Source organism: Gopherus evgoodei, chromosome 13 (assembly GCF_007399415.2).
Source record: "Gopherus evgoodei ecotype Sinaloan lineage chromosome 13, rGopEvg1_v1.p, whole genome shotgun sequence".
Taxonomy (NCBI): domain Eukaryota; kingdom Metazoa; phylum Chordata; order Testudines; family Testudinidae; genus Gopherus; species Gopherus evgoodei.
The window spans coordinates 21,461,710-21,480,639 of NC_044334.1; the positions used below are offsets into that span (position 1 = coordinate 21,461,710).

At 45.4% G+C, this 18,930-nt stretch overlaps 1 protein-coding gene across 2 annotated transcripts in view; it reads right to left on the bottom strand.

Moving 5' to 3' along the window:
- SLC5A1 (solute carrier family 5 member 1) overlaps nt 1-17,139 on the bottom strand; it is a 49,948-nt gene extending 32,809 nt beyond the window's left edge. Inside the window, exons 1-2 of one of the 2 annotated variants that reach the window (XM_030583338.1) lie at nt 16,773-17,139; nt 14,102-14,173 (exon numbers count right to left, since the gene is read on the bottom strand). In XM_030583338.1, coding sequence (XP_030439198.1) covers nt 14,102-14,173; nt 16,773-16,859 — 159 coding nt within the window. In that variant the 5' untranslated portion in view covers nt 16,860-17,139. Of the gene's footprint in view, nt 1-14,101; nt 14,174-15,117; nt 15,165-16,772 lie in introns of those variants that run through there. The other variant, XM_030583339.1, reaches the window with a different exon arrangement.
- Nucleotides 17,140-18,930: the final 1,791 nt, after the last annotated feature.

An 18,930-nucleotide genomic window follows, 5' to 3' on the forward strand; every position in this document is an offset into this window, starting at 1 on the left:
TGCATGTAACAAAACTGAACAGAGAATTCCATAACTTCTTTCCCTATTCCTATTTCCCCCTCATTTCTTCATAGTGATCTCATGTTTTCTTCCAGGCTTTGTGTGAAGGAACAGCTCTCTCAGAACTACAGGGAATTTCTTTGTTTGTTCAATCATGGATTTCCTCACATTTTTCCAATCAGTCTTGCCATCACTCTTTGTGATATCATAAGTGTTTTCATAGTAATGATTTGTGATATAACAAAACACTAGTGGCATCAGTGAATGAGTCAAAGAGGAAGAGCAGGCTAATTATAAAGATTATAATAACAGGGTTCATAATTATAACAGGGTTCAAAAAAAGAACTAGATAGGTTAATGGAGGATAGGTCCATCAATGGCTATTAGCCAAGATGGGCAGGGATGGCGCCTCTAGCTTCTGTTTGCCAGAAGCTGGGAATGGGCGACAGAAGATGGATCACTCGATGATAACCTGTTCTGTTCATTCCTCTGGGGCACCTGGCATTGGCCACTGTCAGAAGACAGGATACGGGGCTAGATGGACTTTTGGTCTGACCCAGTATGGCTGTTCTTATGTTATGTTCTTAAAGAGAAAGGTTTTGTTGTCCCCATGTACATTCAATCCTGGACTTCCCCTGTGCTTTCCTATCAGGGCCCCAGAGTGGGAATTAAGCTTTTATCTTCCTTCAGACCTGTGAAAACATCTAAGAATAATAGCTCAGAAATGACATTACATGCCGAGTTCTGAGACATTCAGATCATCGACAACTCTCACTGATGTCAGTGGGAATTGTGAATGCCCAGTACCTCTCAGGATTTGGCCAACAGGCCTGATCATGTTTCCATTGAAGTCAGTTGCTACTGCCTTTAATGGGAAAGGAGCAGTCTCTAAAAGAGAAAACAATGTTAATGTCTTTTAAAAAGAGGCTTTTTCCCCTCAGAGAGAGATTTTAGCCGCACCACCAGCAAGTGGAACTCATTGCTGAGAAGCCTGGCTTCTGGGCAAATATGAATGTTTTTTATCAAAACTTTATTGATCTGTTTAGGGGAAATACTACATCTTGACCTTTACCTCATCATCAGCTGCTGTTCACTCAATCCCCTGCAAATAAATTATTAAACCTCATTCTGAGTTATTAGGAATGCAGTCATCAGAAATGATTAACCACATTATCCTCTGAGTCTCATTAAATCTGTTTCTTCCACCCTAGCTCCTGCATTAAAAGCTCAAAATAGCCTTTTTAACAATCACACTTCACATTCAACAGCTTCAGGTGACAAAAGCAGCCAATGAAGAACCCAAAATGACAGCTCCAGCTAGCGTGCCTGGAGTGCCCCTAAAGGTGGGGCACATTGGAGCACTGACCCTGACAGGAACATTTCCAGCTTTACCCAAGCAGTTCTGTATTTTCTTTGTTGATTTTTAAAGAAAAATACAAGGCCAAACAAAAACCAATGCAATTAGCAAAAGATTTCAGTTAACACAACAGTCATTATTCCTGGTTTCAGAACAAAGCAATGCAAATATTACAAATCTATTGCTTTGTATTTTTGTTTCTCTCTCTGATATAAGAGATATAAGATCCTTTGCTGGAGGATCATAAGATCAGCGTATGTTAGTTACAAATGTAATTATGTGTGTGTGTATTTAGATTAGATATAGATAGATAGATAGATAGATAGATAGATAGATAGATAGATAGATAGATAGATAGATAGATAGATAGATAGATAGATAGATAGATAGATAGATAGATAGATAGATGTCCATTGTTTGCTCCAATACTTTTGTAATTTGTAGCAAGAAAAAGTTATGTGTTTGAGGTTAGCTGATGGCTGGCAGCATCTATGGCAGTTACTATGATTAAGGGTACATTTATGTCACAGAGGTCACGGAATCCATGACTTCCGGAGACCTCCCTGACATTTTCTGCTTCAGCTCCTGGAGCCCAGGGACTGGAGCTGTCAGCCAGTGGGACCCCCACCGGGATCCAGTGAGGGGCGACAGCTTCCTCAAGGTCCCCCTGCAGGATTCCAGCGACAGGCAACAGTCTTCCCAGGGGACCCTCCTCAGGGTTCCAGCAACAGATGATAGCCTTGCAGGCACGGGGGACCCCACAGCTCCCAGCCACCAGGAGCTGCAACAGCAAAAGTCAGAGACAGGTCACAGCTTCCGTGAATTTTTGTTTATTGCCCATGACCTGTGTGTGACTTGTACTAAAAATAACCATGACAAAATCCTAGCCTTAACTATGATTAGCTAAACTAAAACATATACGTAAAGCAGGCGTCTAAGGGATTCCACTTAATATTTAGAGCTGGGATCTTCAAAGGAGCTTAATTCCCTTAGGCTGCTTGGTCAATTCCAGCCTTGTTCTAGAAACATCACGAGCTGTACAAGGTAGAAAAACTGAGACTTAAACTTTGGATTGTCCCCAACAGGGCTGGATACTGAATCTGATCAGTCAGAGTAGGTGGGTACTGTAATATAACCCTACATTAGCTAAAGGATTCTGACCTATTTTCCAAGCTACTCTATGTTCCCATACAGTTGTTCCTTCACGACAGGGCCAGCATTACAATTTTCCGGAATCTGCCATTAATCACCTCCCCTTATTTCCGAGGTATGATGAGTTAGACAGGGTGTGGTTTTTAATTTTCGCCCCTGGACTGATCTGAGAGATACAGAGCTTGCACAGGCTGCGAGGCCCTGAGGATACACTTGCTCAGCCTGCTTCCCTGCTGAGGGAATTGCAAGGAGTAGGGTTCTCTCCACCAGTTAGCACTGTGGCCATACCCTGTGACTCTGTTTCAGGAAGGATAGCCTGGAACTAGGAGAGGGCAGGAGCAGGGCCGTCCTTAGGAATAGGCAACATAGGCAGCTGTGTAGGGCACCTGAAAATTTGGGGCACCACTGGGTCTTAGTGTCCACCCTCTTGTTTTCCTATCCCTGTTTTGACCCTTCCTGCAGGCTCCCACAGATGGCTGCTCTAGCCTGGTGAGTCTTCCTTGGGAGGGAATCTAGTAGTTAAAAGTGAAAAAACCTCCAGCCTGCCAGACCTATTAGCACAACATTGAAACTGTTAAAGAGACATTCAAGGGGTAATAAAGCCATTTAACAGCCATTTGCCAACCCCAAGGTATATACTGACAGGTTTCAGAGTGGTAGTCCTGTTAGGGCTTGTCTACATCAGAAAGTTGCAGCGCTGGTGAGGGAGTTACAGCGCTGCAACTTTGAAGGTGTACACATCTGCAGGGCATCACCAGCGCTGCAACTCCCTGTTTGCAGCACTGGCCGTACTCCCGTTTTGTCTCGGGTGTAGAGGATCCAGTGCTGGTGATCCAGCGCTGGTAATCCAATGTAGACACTTACCAGCGCTTTTCTTGACCTCCGTGGAAGGAGGAAGCCTCTGGTAATCAAGCTGGTCTCCTTCCCTGCGGTTTGCTGGGTGGCTCCGGGAACGCGAGAGCAAACCGCGGCGAAGCTGGTCTCCTTCCCCGATTTGCTCTCTCGTTCCCGGAACCCCGAGCAAGCAGGTCTCCTTCCCTGCGGTTTGCTGGGTGGCTCCGGGAACGCGAGAGCAAACCGCGGCGAAGCGGGTCTCCTTTCCCGGTTTGCTCTCTCGTTCCCGGAACCCCAAGCAAGCAGGTCTCCTTCCCTGCGGTTTGCTGCATGGCTCCGGGAACGCGAGAGCAAACCGCGGCGAAGCGGGTCTCCTTTCCCGGTTTGCTCTCGCGTTCCCGGAACCCCGAGCAAGCAGGTCTCCTTCCCTGCGGTTTGCTGGGTGGCTCCAGGAACGCGGAGAGCAAACCGCGGCGAAGCGGGTCTCCTTTCCCGGTTTGCTCTCTAGTTCCCGGAGCCCCGAGCAAGCAGGTCTCCTTCCCTGCGGTTTGCTGGGTGGCTCCGGGAACGCGAGAGCAAACCGCGGCGAAGCGGGTCTCCTTGCCCGGTTTGCTCTCTCGTTCCCGGAACCCGAGCAAGCAGGTCTCCTTCCCTGCGGTTTGCTGGGTGGCTCCGGGAACGCGAGAGCAAACCGCGGCGAAGCTGGTCTCCTTTCCCGATTTGCTCTCTCGTTCCCGGAACCCCGAGCAAGCAGGTCTCCTTCCCTGCGGTTTGCTGGGTGGCTCCGGGAACGCGAGAGCAAACCGCGGCGAAGCTGGTCTCCTTTCCCGATTTGCTCTCTCGTTCCCGGAACCCCGAGCAAGCAGGTCTCCTTCCCTGCGGTTTGCTGGGTGGCTCCGGGAACGCGAGAGCAAATCGCGGCGAAGCGGGTCTCCTTTCCCGGTTTGCTCTCGCGTTCCCTGAACCCCCCTTGAAGCCGCCCAACAACGCTGCAGTGTGGCCACATCTAACACCACTTGCAGCGCTGGTTGCTGTAAGTGTGGCCACTCTGCAGCGCTGGCCCTATACAGCTGTACTAATACAGCTGTAACAACCAGCGCTGCAAAATTTTAGATGTAGACATGGCCTCAGTCTGTATCAGCAAAAACAAGGACGAGTCCTTGTGTCACCTCAAAGACTAACAAATTATTTGGGCATAAGCTTTTGTGGACTAGAACCCATTTCATCAGATGTCCACGAAAGCTTATGCCCAAATAAATTTTTATACTGTCAGTTTCTGACTTTACTGACAAAAGCATTTGTGCATTAATGTAATATTTACACAGAACATGTCAGTCTACAGGAGCTTAGTTTAAAATTTGCTTTAAAAATATTTCATTAGTGAGCTGGTGAAGATTATAAAATCACATTTCTAAAAAATGCTTGCATAGAGTTTTAGATGCACAATCATCTTTAGCCTTAAATGTGTGGATCTTCACACATAGCTTTTTAAATAAATCCTTCAAAAGACCTCCCTTATCTAAAATACACATTTTAATTACTATAGTTAAAAAAAAAAGTGCTTCCAAGTCTTCCTGTCCTTTCTGTCCATCCCTTCACCACCTCTCCCCCCACTCCCCACTGAAGAGAGCCCTTAAAGGGACAACAGTCCTTCCCTTCCAGATAGCTGGACAAAGAGTTCCCTTTCTTTACTTCTGACTATCCGACAAACTAGTTTTAAAAGAAATAAGACAAAATCCTTGTTATACCTAAAATATTTGGAAACATATTTTTTTAAGGTTGGTGAAATTTCATAACCATGTCTCTTGTTATGGAGATCATACAAAGTAAATTACTGTTCCCTTTTTCTAAAAGCAATGAACATTGTTATGAACATACTAAATCTCTCTGATTAATTTAAAAGAATGTCTTTGTTTCAGTGAGATAAATATGTAGTAATCTGGAATGCTGGCTTAAGATTTGAGTACAATTAAAATATAAATTCAACTTAGAAATACTGATGAAGAAAATGTAAAACAGAGAAGAGCTGCATCATGTATTCCATTATATGTAATGTTGTATTCAGCAGGACAGCTGACTCACCCTTACCATGAAGTTTTTGCAAATAAATCTCTGACAAACTTCAGGGCATATCAAAAAACCTGTGACTGACATTTTTTATTCCCAAATTTTAGTGCTTTTAATTAGGTACTTTCTTCATGTCCATTCTGCATGAGGGAGAGTGCATGGAAGTCTCTGCGGGGAACTGTGACTCTCCGCCACCATGAGGCAGGCTGGGCATCTCATTATCCTTTGCTGTCAAGTCCCTCCTCCCCCTCCCCCACCAGGCTGTGAGCTTGGGCTGCCATCCGGCATAGGGGCACCAGTTTAATAATACTGCCTAGGGCCCCATAAATCCTAAGGATGGCCCTGGGCAGGAGGGTTTGCAAAGGAAGGGGTCAATTGTTCAGCTACTGAGTGAGGGTATGGCTACACTGCGGCAGTGCTTTGAAGTGTGAGTGTGGTTGCAGCGCCAGAGCTCTCTCCCAGCACTGCATGTACTCCACATCCTCATGGGGTGTAGCTTGCAGCGCTGGGAGCTGTGCTTCCAGCGCTGCTGCACTGTTTACACTGGCGCTTTACAGCGCTGTATCTTGCAGCGCTCAGGGGTGGGTTTTTTTCACACCCCTGAGCGAGAAAGTTGCAGCGCTGTAAAGTGCCAGTGTAGCCATGGCCTGAGAGTGGAAAGAGAGGAAATGAAAAATTAGGGGAAGGCAGGAGGAGGACTGGTGGCAGGGAAACAAGGGTAAAAAAGTGAACTGGGAAGAGAGAAGAAAAGGAAATGTGGAACATTAACTAGTTTAAAATCTTTTAACAAGGGCTCACTACTCAGGAAATTACCATCAGGCTGCAGCTATATGAAAGTAACTATATTTTAAACGTTATTCATTAATCTATTCACCTTATTATTTTCATTCACTTTTTGATGCCCAGAAGTCCTGGTGCTTGCTGCTTCACAGGCCTCAAAGACACTTTGCCTAGCAGCCTAAATGAAAAATTCTCTAGTCCCTACAGTGTGCTATACATACCACTCCTCTCCTAACCTCATGCTGGGCCTCTTTTGGTGGTGACTTTACCGTTGTGGAATGAAACTGGTTCTTCTACTTCATTCTTTTGGGACACAAGTGTATAAGTGCAAATCTACAGCTCTCCTTACCCTTAACCACTTGGAAAATCTGCATATTGCTTAGCACCTCTGTAAAATCTCATTGTATATCTATCAAGACCCAGCTTTTGGAGAAAGGAAAGCAGGTTTGATATTCTCCTACCCTCCTAAGGGCTCCATATGTTCTACATTTTGCATTTTAAATGCCACACAATTCTTTAAAAGATATGGACATGCATCTCTCTAGAATCCTAGGCTTTATTGCACTGTGTAATCACCTGTGTCCCCTTTATTGAAGTGCAATTATTTACCTCTTCAAACCTTCAGTTGTTTAGGCATCTCACTGAGGGCATGTCTACATCAGAAAGTTGCAGCGCTGGTGAGGGAGTTGCAGCGCTGCAACTTAGGAGGTGTACACATCTGCAGGGCACCACCAGCGCTGCAACTCCCTGTTTGCAGCACTGGCCGTACTCCCGTTTTGTCTCGGGTGTAGAGGATCCAGCGCTGGATCAAGTATAGACACTTACCAGCGCTTTTCTTGACCTCCGTGGAATAAGCAGGTATCCCAGCATACCTGAGGAAGCCTCTGGTAATCAAGCTGGTCTCCTTCCCCGGCTTGCTCTTGCGTTCCCCGAACCCCGAGCAAGCAGGTCTCCTTCCCTGAGGCTTGCTGGGTGGTTCCGGGAACGCGAGAGCAAACCGCGGCGAAGCTGGTCTCCTTTCCCGGTTTGCTCTCTCGTTCCCCGAACCCCCGAGCAAGCAGGTCTCCTTCCCTGCGGTTTGCAGGGTGGTTCGGGGAACGCGAGAGCAAACCGCGGCGAAGCTGGTCTCCTTTCCCGGTTTGCTCTCTCGTTCCCCGAACCCCCGAGCAAGCAGGTCTCCTTCCCTGCGGTTTGCAGGGTGGTTCGGGGAACGCGAGAGCAAACCGCGGCGAAGCTGGTCTCCTTTCCCGGTTTGCTCTCTCGTTCCCGGAACCCCGAGCAAGCAGGTCTCCTTCCCTGCGGTTTGCTGGGTGGCTCCGGGAACGCGAGAGCAAATCGCGGCGAAGCGGGTCTCCTTTCCCGGTTTGCTCTCGCGTTCCCCGAACCCCCCTTGAAGCCGCCCAACAGCGCTGCAGTGTGGCCACATCTAACACCACTTGCAGCGCTGGTTGCTGTAAGTGTGGCCACTCTGCAGCGCTGGCCCTATACAGCTGTACTAATACAGCTGTAACAACCAGCGCTGCAAAATTTTAGATGTAGACATGGCCTGAGACTTCATATGAGCATGATGGATGTGAGATCAACACAGCTGCTGCTACTTGCTAGCAAGCCATCTTGATATTTTACCCTTCCATTCTTAGATATGCAGGCACCAAACCCAATGCCTCCCATCTTGGGAAGAGGCATCCCACTGAAGGGCTTGGAGAAATCTATAGGTGTTTGATTTACTTCATTTTTTCTTTCCTATGAAAGCTTCACTTTGATTGAATGTGTGGTTGGTCTTTTTACCATGTCACCTAGGGACAGGAAACAAAATATTTATCCCCAGTAGCCACCCCTAGGCTGCTTACAGTCCTGCTAAATTCAACAAACAGGCAGAACTTGGCATATATAATAATCCTCTGGACACAATGATCAGAGAAACCTATCTAGTGGGCAAGAGCAAAGCATGGCCACGTTAAACTGAAGTAAAAATTACTGGAATGTCCCAGTTCTCTCCCATTTCTGACTGGTGAATGTTACTCATTTACTGCTGCCCTAAGCCTTGGCCTGTCCAGCCCATAAGTTAATATGTCACTGATCCTGAATGGAAGAGCTAATTTAATGTGTGTTACCCTTAAAACAGGAAAACAAGTCTCCATATATTTCCCAGTTACCATTAACTAAACTCTTTGTGTTTAACAATAACTTCTGATCCCTAGAGAATTTATGTTGTTTGGTTTCTCTGCTCCTTTAATACTTATTCCTTAAGAATAGATTAGGTTCTGACATTTCTTTGTGCTTCTTGGTATTTGAGGCTGTGAAAGTAGAATGAATTATATTGTGAAAATAGAAAGGATTAAAGAAATGCTCTCTGTACCTTTAAGCAAAACTGTTGGAATGCTGCAATCCAGGTGTCAGGAATACAGACATTCACATAGAACAATTGCACCATTTAAGGGCAATTGGTGAAGTATTAGCCTTAGATCTATAAAAGTTAGTAAGGAAATAGGATATGCATGCTATGCCCCTGGTGAATTTTACTGTTTTGCTTTCTTTGTCCCTTTGTCTAATTCCTGCTCTTTTATCTGTATAAATAAGACTGTTTGGGTCTTGCATGGCCACTCACATTATCTGGGTGTTATTGGCGGAGCGCTGCGCTAATAAAACAGAGTGGTTTGACAAATTGTGAGTCCTGATTCTAACTTTGACAAGACCCTGACTTGACATTTTTATTATTGTGTATGTTTATTTCCAGGGCCCTGTCAATACTGAGAGATTGGCCACATACCCAGGATATCAAGATTTCTGTTTGTATACTTCCCTACACTGATAAGACAATGCACTGTCTTCAGCCAATTATCTAGCTGAACTCCTCACCCTTCTAACTAAGGGTAAGGAAAAAACTCAGTTTCCATGGTCAAGGGTTATGATGTTGAAAGTTGGCTTTTGAAAGGAGCCACAAGTAGCTACAACTGAAGTAACTGAGGTAACCTTGAGAGCTAAGGGTTACCAGGTCCAGACACACACACTGATTGTCGGAGCCTTAGGCACATGGGACCCCAGTAACAAGCGAGTGCTGAGAGAATGCGGAATCAGTCAATGCTACACTGGGTTGATGCAGCACCTCATGGTGTTGGATGCCATCAGGTGGTCAAGGGACATCTACATAGAATGCACCATGGACATCAGCAATACCAGGAGGGATGAGCTGGAATGCCAAAGAGATGTGCAGTCAGCAGAAGCGGCTCTAGGTATTTTGCCGCCCCAAGCACGGCAGGCAGGCTGCCTTCGGCGGCTTGCCTGTGGGAGGTCCCCGGTCCCGTGGATTTGGCAGCATGCCTGGGGGAGGTCCGCTGAAGCCAGCGAACCCTCCGCAGGCATGCTGCCCGAAGGCAACCTGCCTGCCGCCCTTGCAGCGACCAGCAGAGTGCCCCCCGTGGCTTGCCACCCCAGGCAAGCGCTTGGCGTGCTGGTGCCTGGAGCCGCCCCTGGCAGTCAGGAAAGTAAAAATACTTTCCTCGTGGATTGTATTTTCTAAATAGACAACCAACCTAATTCTCAATACTGAGGGACAATCTCCACTCATTGATATATTTTGCTTTCCACAACCAAATCTCTGTACAAGCTTTAATGGGTGATGTACCCGAGTATTCGGCTTCTAATATCTAAACTGCATTGTTAAATCTATTCACCTAAATTTGGATTATTGCTGACTATGTACTCTATGTATCATATGACTTTTAAAAACTAACTTTATAGTTGTGGATAATCTAAGCACTATACCCAGATGTACAGACACTCTTTTCCCAACCTATGTATTATATATATATTTTTTAACATTAGGTTTAATACAATTTTTAAGTCTTTTATTGGACCAACTTCTGTTGATGAGAGAAACAAGCTTTCGAGTTACACAGAGCTCTTCTTCCAGCCTGGGAAAGGTGCTCCCAATCTCACAGCAAAATGCAAGGTGGAACAGATTTTTTAGCATAAGTAGTTAGCACATATTCTAAGGGACATTCAAGGTACAGTGGCCTGTTAACGCCTCTGCAGTCACAGGACATACATATCTTTCCTGAACATCTGTGCCTGAATCCCCAAGGAGAGGCCAAGGCTTCCATTGCCTATGGGAATGAACCATGGACCTCTGGCAATCAATGAGAAGGTGAGTTAATGAGAGGATTCAGTGTAACTATTGAAGCTATTGAATCCAATTAATCTCTGGCACTGCTGACTTAAGGGGAGCAATACTAAAGGATTAATTGGGTCCACAGACTGGATGGAACAGCTAACCAGTGCATGCTCTCTGTGCCTCATCCTGGTAAATGCCAACCATCCTCAATTCCCATTAAAGTCAATTTTTTAGCCAAACATTTGAGCCAAAAGTGGGCAGGTTTTGCCTAATTCAACTACATTATCCCCCTTTACAGTCAGAGGCCATGTCTACATCTAAAATTTTGCAGCGCTGGTTGTTACAGCTGTATTAGTACAGCTGTATAGGGCCAGCGCTGCAGAGTGGCCACACTTACAGCAACCAGCGCTGCAAGTGGTGTTAGATGTGGCCACACTGCAGCACTGTTGGGCGGCTTCAAGGGGGGTTCGGGGAACGCGAGAGCAAACCGGGAAAGGAGACCCGCTTCGCCGCGGTTTGCTCTCGCGTTCCCGGAGCCACCCAGCAAACCGCAGGGAAGGAGACCTGCTTGCTCGGGGTTCCGGGAACGAGAGAGCAAACCGGGAAAGGAGACCCGCTTCGCCGCGGTTTGCTCTCGCGTTCCCGGAGCCACCCAGCAAACCGCAGGGAAGGAGACCTGCTTGCTCGGGGTTCCGGGAACGCGAGAGCAAACCGGGAAAGGAGACCAGCTTCGCTGCGGTTTGCTCTCGCGTTCCCGGAGCCACCCAGCAAACCGCAGGGAAGGAGACCTGCTTGCTCGGGGTTCCGGGAACGCGAGAGCAAACCGGGAAAGGAGACCAGCTTCACCGCGGTTTGCTCTCGCGTTCCCGGAGCCACCCAGCAAACCGCAGGGAAGGAGACCTGCTTGCTCGGGGTTCCGGGAACGAGAGAGCAAACCGGGAAAGGAGACCAGCTTGATTACCAGAGGCTTCCTCCTTCCACGGAGGTCAAGAAAAGCGCTGGTAAGTGTCTACATTGGATTACCAGCGCTGGATCACCAGCGCTGGATCCTCTACACCCGAGACAAAACGGGAGTACGGCCAGCGCTGCAAACAGGGAGTTGCAGCGCTGGTGGTGCCCTGCAGATGTGTACACCTTCAAAGTTGCAGCGCTGTAACTCCCTCACCAGCGCTGCAACTTTCTGATGTAGACAAGCCCAGAGAAACTAGACACAGAGGAGAAAGTGACTTGTCCACTCACACAAGCAAGTCAGTATCAGATGCCAGATTTCACTCCAATTCATCTGACTGAGGTAATAACTTTTATTGACAATATCTTTTATGTTTTTACTTCGCCCATCTTGTCTCTCTAATATCCTGGGACTGACCCGGACAACTACTTTGCATATAACTCCTCATCTAGTCTACTAGATCACAGCTGTACCATTAAAATTAACAGATTCATATTACTGTTGCTATCAGGAAGTTCTCCTGGAGAACCCACAACTAGAAACTTCTATGCATGTGGAATCAACAAAGAACAGGGAAAAAACACCATCCTCATTTCTTTTCTTAATCCTCAACCTATGCCCATAGCTGCTTGGTATAGCAGGGAACAGGATGACAACTAAAACATGAAATTAATCCAATGGAAATTTAATGTCTATACTAGGTTATTAGAAATATATTTTCTTCTATTCTCTGTTGCAGAAAGCAATGAATTGATTAAGCAATTCAAAAGGAACTAATATACTATGGTAGGAAGGGTCCATTGATAAAACAACATCCAAATCTACAGACTTGGGAAATAACTCACTCAGGTTTCCCTTTAACATCCTCACATGGTTATAATCACACATGGCACTGCTCCAGGGTGAAACAAGGAAGTGGCACTTTTCTAAAATATTACATATTGCATTAGCTGTCCCAGCATGAAGATGGTATTTCCTGCTTCGTTTGAACTTTTTATGTTATTTTTTTCCCCCTGGGAGGCTCAAACCCCACCCAGACTCTAAAACCATGAAAAGGAGTTTTCAGAATCTCTCACTCCCTTGAGCAGAGTAGCCCTCCACAAGAGTATTGTTAATCTAAGTGTTTAACTAGGGATTTGAGAGCTTGCCATATCTTTTGCTTTGGTGCTGCCAAGGGTGGAGAGGAAGACATTTCCTGTTAGGTCAGAGAGAGGTATGTAGGTGTTCCAAAGTGAAGGATTAATGAGAATGTAATCAGGAATGTAGCTCCTCAGCTGTGCGGAGCTCACAGTGTAGCAGAGGGGCAAAGATGGCTCTAAGCAAATGTTAATCCTAGAGACAATTCTGGCAGTACAGGATCATCCCCTCTGGCCTCTGATATGCCTCCTACATGGACAAGAGGCTTAGGCAATGTAAAGCTGGCTATATTGCTTTATGTCCCTGGGAGACTCCCCTGTGTCAGGGGAATTCCCAGCTGCCCCTTTAGGGAAGCTTCAAGCCTCCCTTGTTCTTTAAAGCAGTGCAAAGGGGCTCACCGAGGCCTGACAGTCTAACCCATGCTGGTCTTGCGCTTGTAGACACTGGGCTGGATACCCCCACTGCCTTGCACCTTGTGTTGTCATTTGCACCTGAATGAAGGTTGTTTTATACTCACTGTTCACAGGTATAAAGAATTACACAAGATGCAAAACAGCAGAGGATCAGATCTAGTGCAATTAGTCAGTCAATCATGCAGGGGTCCTGACTTACCACTATTATCCATTTTCATGGCAGTCTCCCTCCATTGATTAAACAAAACAAGTTTACCTTAAAATAACTTTGAGATTCTCTATTTCACAATGGTTTCTATTAGGACCTGAATTTTCTCAGCCTAATCTACTCATGAGTTCCTCCTCCTGCTGGGAAATACAATGCTTTTATCATTACAGTGGCAGCCCCAACTCTTCCCCAATTCAGCAACACTGAAGGGAGACACTGAAAAAGGGGCAGGAATTTCTGAAAGCTGTTCTGAAGATTCCTACAGTCAGTAAATATTTATTTAGTTCTCTAAGGCCCCAATCACGTCATTGGATTCACATGGACAGAGCCCGGCATCAAATTCCTCTCAAGTGCAAAGGTCCTGCTGCATGGGTCCAATTGCAGGATCAGGGGTAGGTTTTATAACAAATCACTGAAGTTTTCCTTCCAAGCTGAACTGGAACGATGATCACAAAAGTACCATATTAGTGACACCTAGACAATTAATCACATTTGTCTAGAAGGTTTTCTTCTTTGCAAGGAAGTTTCATTCACTAGAGAGAAAGCGTGACCTAATGGAGAGAGCACTGGACTAACTCAGGTGACTTGGATTCTAGTCTCAGCCCTGCCACTGGCTGACCTTAGGCAAGTCACTTCTCCTGTCTGGACTCAGTTTCCCTATCTTAAAACGGGGAAAAAAATACTTCTCTCCTCTGTAAAGCGTTTTTAAATATACAGCTGAAAAGTACTATTATAAATGTAAACTCTGATTTGTTATCAGTAATTTATTATGTACAGTCCAGGGTTCTCTCCTTGCAATGTTACAACAAAGGATTAGATTGCACAGCCATGTAAAGGCAATACAGCAGGACCAAAGAAACCACGCCTACAAATCATTTCCTCCCTATACCTTGTACCTAACAGCAATCACCTCATATGAGCCAGGCCCTCAGTGGAAAACTTCGGTGTGTCCAGAGAAAATAGTAACTACACAGCATTCAAGAAAATGCTGAAGTGATCAAATGATGTGCAGCAAAACATTGTGTGGGGTATGGAGTGAAAGTACAGTTCCTTTGTGCGCGTGCACGCACACAGTGTATTGCAGACTTACCGGCCACCACACCATGCTCCGTCCAGCTAGAAAGAATCCACCCACAGTCCCTCGATTTGTTGAGAGCATGGCCTGGAAAGAAAAAAAAAACTGGTTAAAATGTTCAGCTCTAATAAGCCAACTATAGCCTGATGGCATCAACAGCCAGGGCAGTGATGAGAAAGAAGAATCAATCAAAAGGTGCCAAGGAAGAAAGAATCTGAAGGGAATAATATGACCTGACAATGGCTGAGAAATGATTCTTATATCAATCTGTAAATTAACCAGTCAAGCTTTATTGCTTCAACTTTCATTACATGAAGCCTGCAAAACGCAAATCCAAACACCGCACGTTAAAATACAATGAACTATACAATACAAATAAAACAAGAAATGCATCACAACCAAGGGCCTTGCCGGCAAACTGTCACTCATAGGAGCACTCCTTGAGGTGAGCAGGCCTCAAAACTGCTGATGTAGTGAGTTTTATGTCCATGCACTCCAGCCGCCATACCTAGCTTTCTTACTCAATACTAGCATGCTCCAGAGTTTCCCTGCAGGAATCTACTGCATGGCAATTTAATCTTTCCTGTTCTGATAAGCTCATCAAGGTACCTGCACTTATTAGCCTTTCTTCACTTCCACAGAGTAGCAGTTAAGAATTACTTTCCTCGCTCTCATTTTATATGTCAGGAGAGACTTTATGGAAAGTTCCCCTCACATTTTTTACAGGGCCTGATCCAAAACCCTTTGCAAACAATGATCCTTTGGATTGGGCCCAGAGAGAGTGTGAGGGAAAAAAAAAGTGAGCCAGATCATTGATCCTAATATAGAAGAAAATAAAACAAACAAGGGCATGTTTCACTACATACAATAGTTGAATCAAGAGACACGTTTAACATTAAGCTTCTTAGAAACTATTCAGAACTACAAACTTCAATGCTCCAGTGCCTGACATGCCACCTACCAGCCCTATTCTGCCCTATGAGTTTATGTTACAAAGAATTACAGTCAATAACAAATTACAAAAATCATACTTCAGGTCAGATTGTAACTTTAAGGCATAAGCCTGGTTCCCTCCCAGAGCTCCCCAAGATGCAATGGAGACATTTCTGCCACAACACTCCTTACAGGAGAGCATGCTGCACCCTTCTGAGTCAATGAACAGCTTGGCTGCTCGAGTGGGCTGATGAGGGTGGCCGGGGGGACTCCTGGTCCTGCCTCCTCCCCATTCTTCCCTGGTCCTTTGAGGTTGCTTGCGCCCCAGGGTGCACTAAGAAGAAGCAGTGCTCTCATGAAAGGTATATAGGTCCTCAATTGTGTTTTGTTTCTGTGGGGGGAATAAATAGACAGACTGTCTGGTACAATCCAACCCTTGGCATCCAATACACTCAGCCAGAGGTACAGGTGCAGGTACTTCACATCTTCAAAGTGCTGAACAAACATTAACAAGTTCATTGGCATCAAAAGTTAATCACTTCTCAAAACACTGTCAGGCTGCTAGTGTGGAAGATTTTGTCTGCAGATGCCTTCTATGTTCTATGGCACGGACTCCTGGGTTATTTCAGGGGAGTGCACAGGTCACTGAGGGGCAGGTTTCCCTGACTCATTCTGTTAACTGCTGGCTCTTTCCTCAAGGGACTAGCAGAATTTTCCCCATGGACAGTCTCAGATGTCTCCTCTGATAGAATACAGACTCTGTTCCTGAAAGGGATATCAGCTCTTTAATCTAGTGACACACAAGTATTTTCCACTAAGGTAGCATTAGTACAAATGCAGGATCAAGACTTATTCTAATAGGACAATATCTACCTTTCACCTATTAGGTGCAAAAGAATTTTCTAAGGCTGCAGTCTCTGTACTTCCCTCTGCATCATCAGCATGCTTCAGGAGGAGGCACCATCATATCTGGGCTTTAAACAGAAAAGACCCTGCACCAGCAGCACTTGTCCTCACTGAGATTTGTTCCTCCTCAGTGTCCTAATGCACCTGCTTGCCGCAGTGAAGTCCTTCTGATGAAACGTTGTCATTCTCCTGTGTCCAGATCTTGTCTGTGCTCTCATCCATTTCATATCCATCCTGCATCAATGCCCATCTCCCACTCCATTACCATCTCTCCTCTGCCTTTAACTCTATTCCAATCCACACCATTTACAACTCTCAGTCCAGTACTCACCCTCTTTCCTACCACAATCAACCCCACTGCAATTCCCATTCACCCCACCTCTCACGCTTCACTCCAACTACTACTCCATCACAAATTCCCATTTGCAGGCTCCTCTGCTCCATCCCCATTCACCCCCGCTACCATCCCATTCCTATTTTCACCCCCACTCTGTTCCTTACCATGTCCCCACTCTAATCTGCTAAAAATGTTTACTTCAGCATTATCCTGATCTCCATCCATTGGCCCTCTCCTATAGTCCCTTCCCCATCCATACTCCTCCCTCACCTCAGCCCCATCCATTCTCCCCTCCACTACCATCTCATCATCTTCACCCCCAATCCAGATCTTATACCAGATCCTGCTGCCCCACTGAAGCCCAGCTTAATCCCCATCCTGCCACCTTTCACCCCATCCCCCAGTTAAGCAGCAGGCAAGTTACACAATTATATAGTTTTAATATACGAAGCCATTTTCCTAAAACCCAATAAACCACACTTTCATTAAGAAAGAAAAATCCACACATACCCATAGTCCCACTGCTAGGACTACCACAAAATAGATGACGATGACTGAGATGTCAGCAGGGTTATTGATTTTTTTGGAGGAGTCCATCCTGCCTGCTTCTCCAGCGGCTTTCCTTCTTCTTCTCTCCTTATAATGTCTCTCACAGACTTCAGGTTAATGATAAACCCCTGTCGTCCCCCTTGGTCTTGTATAATATATAACTTTAGATTCACTTGTATGGGTACAAAGTGAAGCTGATGCTCTTTCCTGAACTGTGACTGTCTCCAAAAAAACTGCTCCCTTATTACAGCTGTTGCTGATTTCAGAGCCAAAGACAGACCTGAATTCACATCCCCTGGAGAAGGTGCTCAGAGTTGTTGCAGACGGAGAGCAGGTGTCTGGGAAGGAGTGAGCTGTGGAAGGAGTGGCTTGGACATAATATACCCAGTGTATGCACCTCACTGTTTGCAGATACTGTTGCTGGATAGGTTGTTCCTGTAAATCTGGTCATGGAATTAATTGTTTCCTTGAGAAATTGATACTCACCAAGCCCAAAGAGTGACTGACACTTAGGGAAATCCCACAGTTCTATGAGCTAATACTCCTGCTGTGCCATCCCTAATCCCAGCAGGAATACACAATGGAGGTACAGCCCAGTGTTTCTGGAACAAGACAATAGGAAGCCACTATTACATCTAGACCTTTATAGCGATGTGTCTCAGACACAAATTTGAGATCCAGAAATGAACGCCTGCCCCTCCCCTCCACAGTGTTCAAAACCAGGGTTTTTGTTCTGCCCACTGTGGCAAGCTTTGATGTTTTAATTCCAGATTCGAATAACCCCCAAAGTTCAGTGTTCCTTATGTATGGTCCCATATGCAGTTATTTATACTTTCTTGGACTTGAAAATTAGACCAAACAAAATGACCTGATGCAAAAGAGAACTCAAAGATGTGGGGCAGGCTGTGATTGTCCACGGAGCTTCTAAGTCACTCAGAAACAGCCCCTGAAAAGGGAAGTTTCCTCAGATCCCTGTGATCCTCTCTCATTGAGCAGGAGTTTGATATCACAGCCAAGATCAGAGGGGTGCAGGAGACATAGGCAACAGACAGGTGTAAGAATTTCAAGGCTCTGGGGATATCTGAAAGTCTGTCTCCACCTTTGCTTTATCCCCTGCAATCATAATTCATTTACAGTTCAGTTGGCTGCCAGCCAGGAATTGATTGCCACGTTGTATTTAACCTAAAGAGAATGAACTGTACAGAACATACAAAGCATAGTGGGCTTCACTGTGATCTTGTACTGGTTATACATCACTGATTTCAGGGAAATTACTCCTGGTTTTCACAAGTGCAACTGAGAGCTGACCCTCTGTTAGGGAATCCTTTCCAAGGTGTAATTATCCTAAAATATTTTGCTTTTATTATTATTAGTAGTAGTAGTAGTAATAGTAGCTAAACAGAAGTGTATCTATACGTAAAATAACAAAGGACCGTTAATCTGAAGTTATAGTGAAAAACAAGAACTCCGTCTTTCTCATCTATAGATTGCAATGAGAAAGGCACCTACAAATTTCCCACAAAACGCTATCCTCTGATAATTTAGGCACCTCTTCAACACAGACTTTTATTTGTTCTACAGACAGGCAGTGAAAATGCTGTTTGTAAAGCCAATTGGTGAAAAAAAATAACCGTAAGAGCTGCTTAGCACCCACAATTCCCATTAACTTCAACCTTTCCTGTTGTCTGCTCCAGAAAAAAAGGTCTTATTTACTAACCCTAATTACCAGGCAACAAACAGTTTGTCTAAGGTAGGTTGTAGCTGGCCTTTCATACAAAGGCTGATGCAAATGGATTCCCATGTGTCCTTGTAACAAATGATTTGTTTTATTTTCACTCATTCTTAGTTCATGAATTGAATCCCAGTTTCAGCTACTGTAGCCACAACAAACTTTAACATAAGAAAATAGTAGGTGGTGGAGCACATGGGCCTGATTCTCCACTGCCTTGCCCCATGAAACCATCACTAAAGAGACTGTAAGATGCCACTACTGGCACAAGTGTGTGGGGAATTCTGCTTTGCACCCACTGCAGACACATTGGCCAGGTCTAGATGATTCCACAACATGCAAAGACAGGAGAGACTCAAACCCCAAGAATAAATAATCACACAATTCACA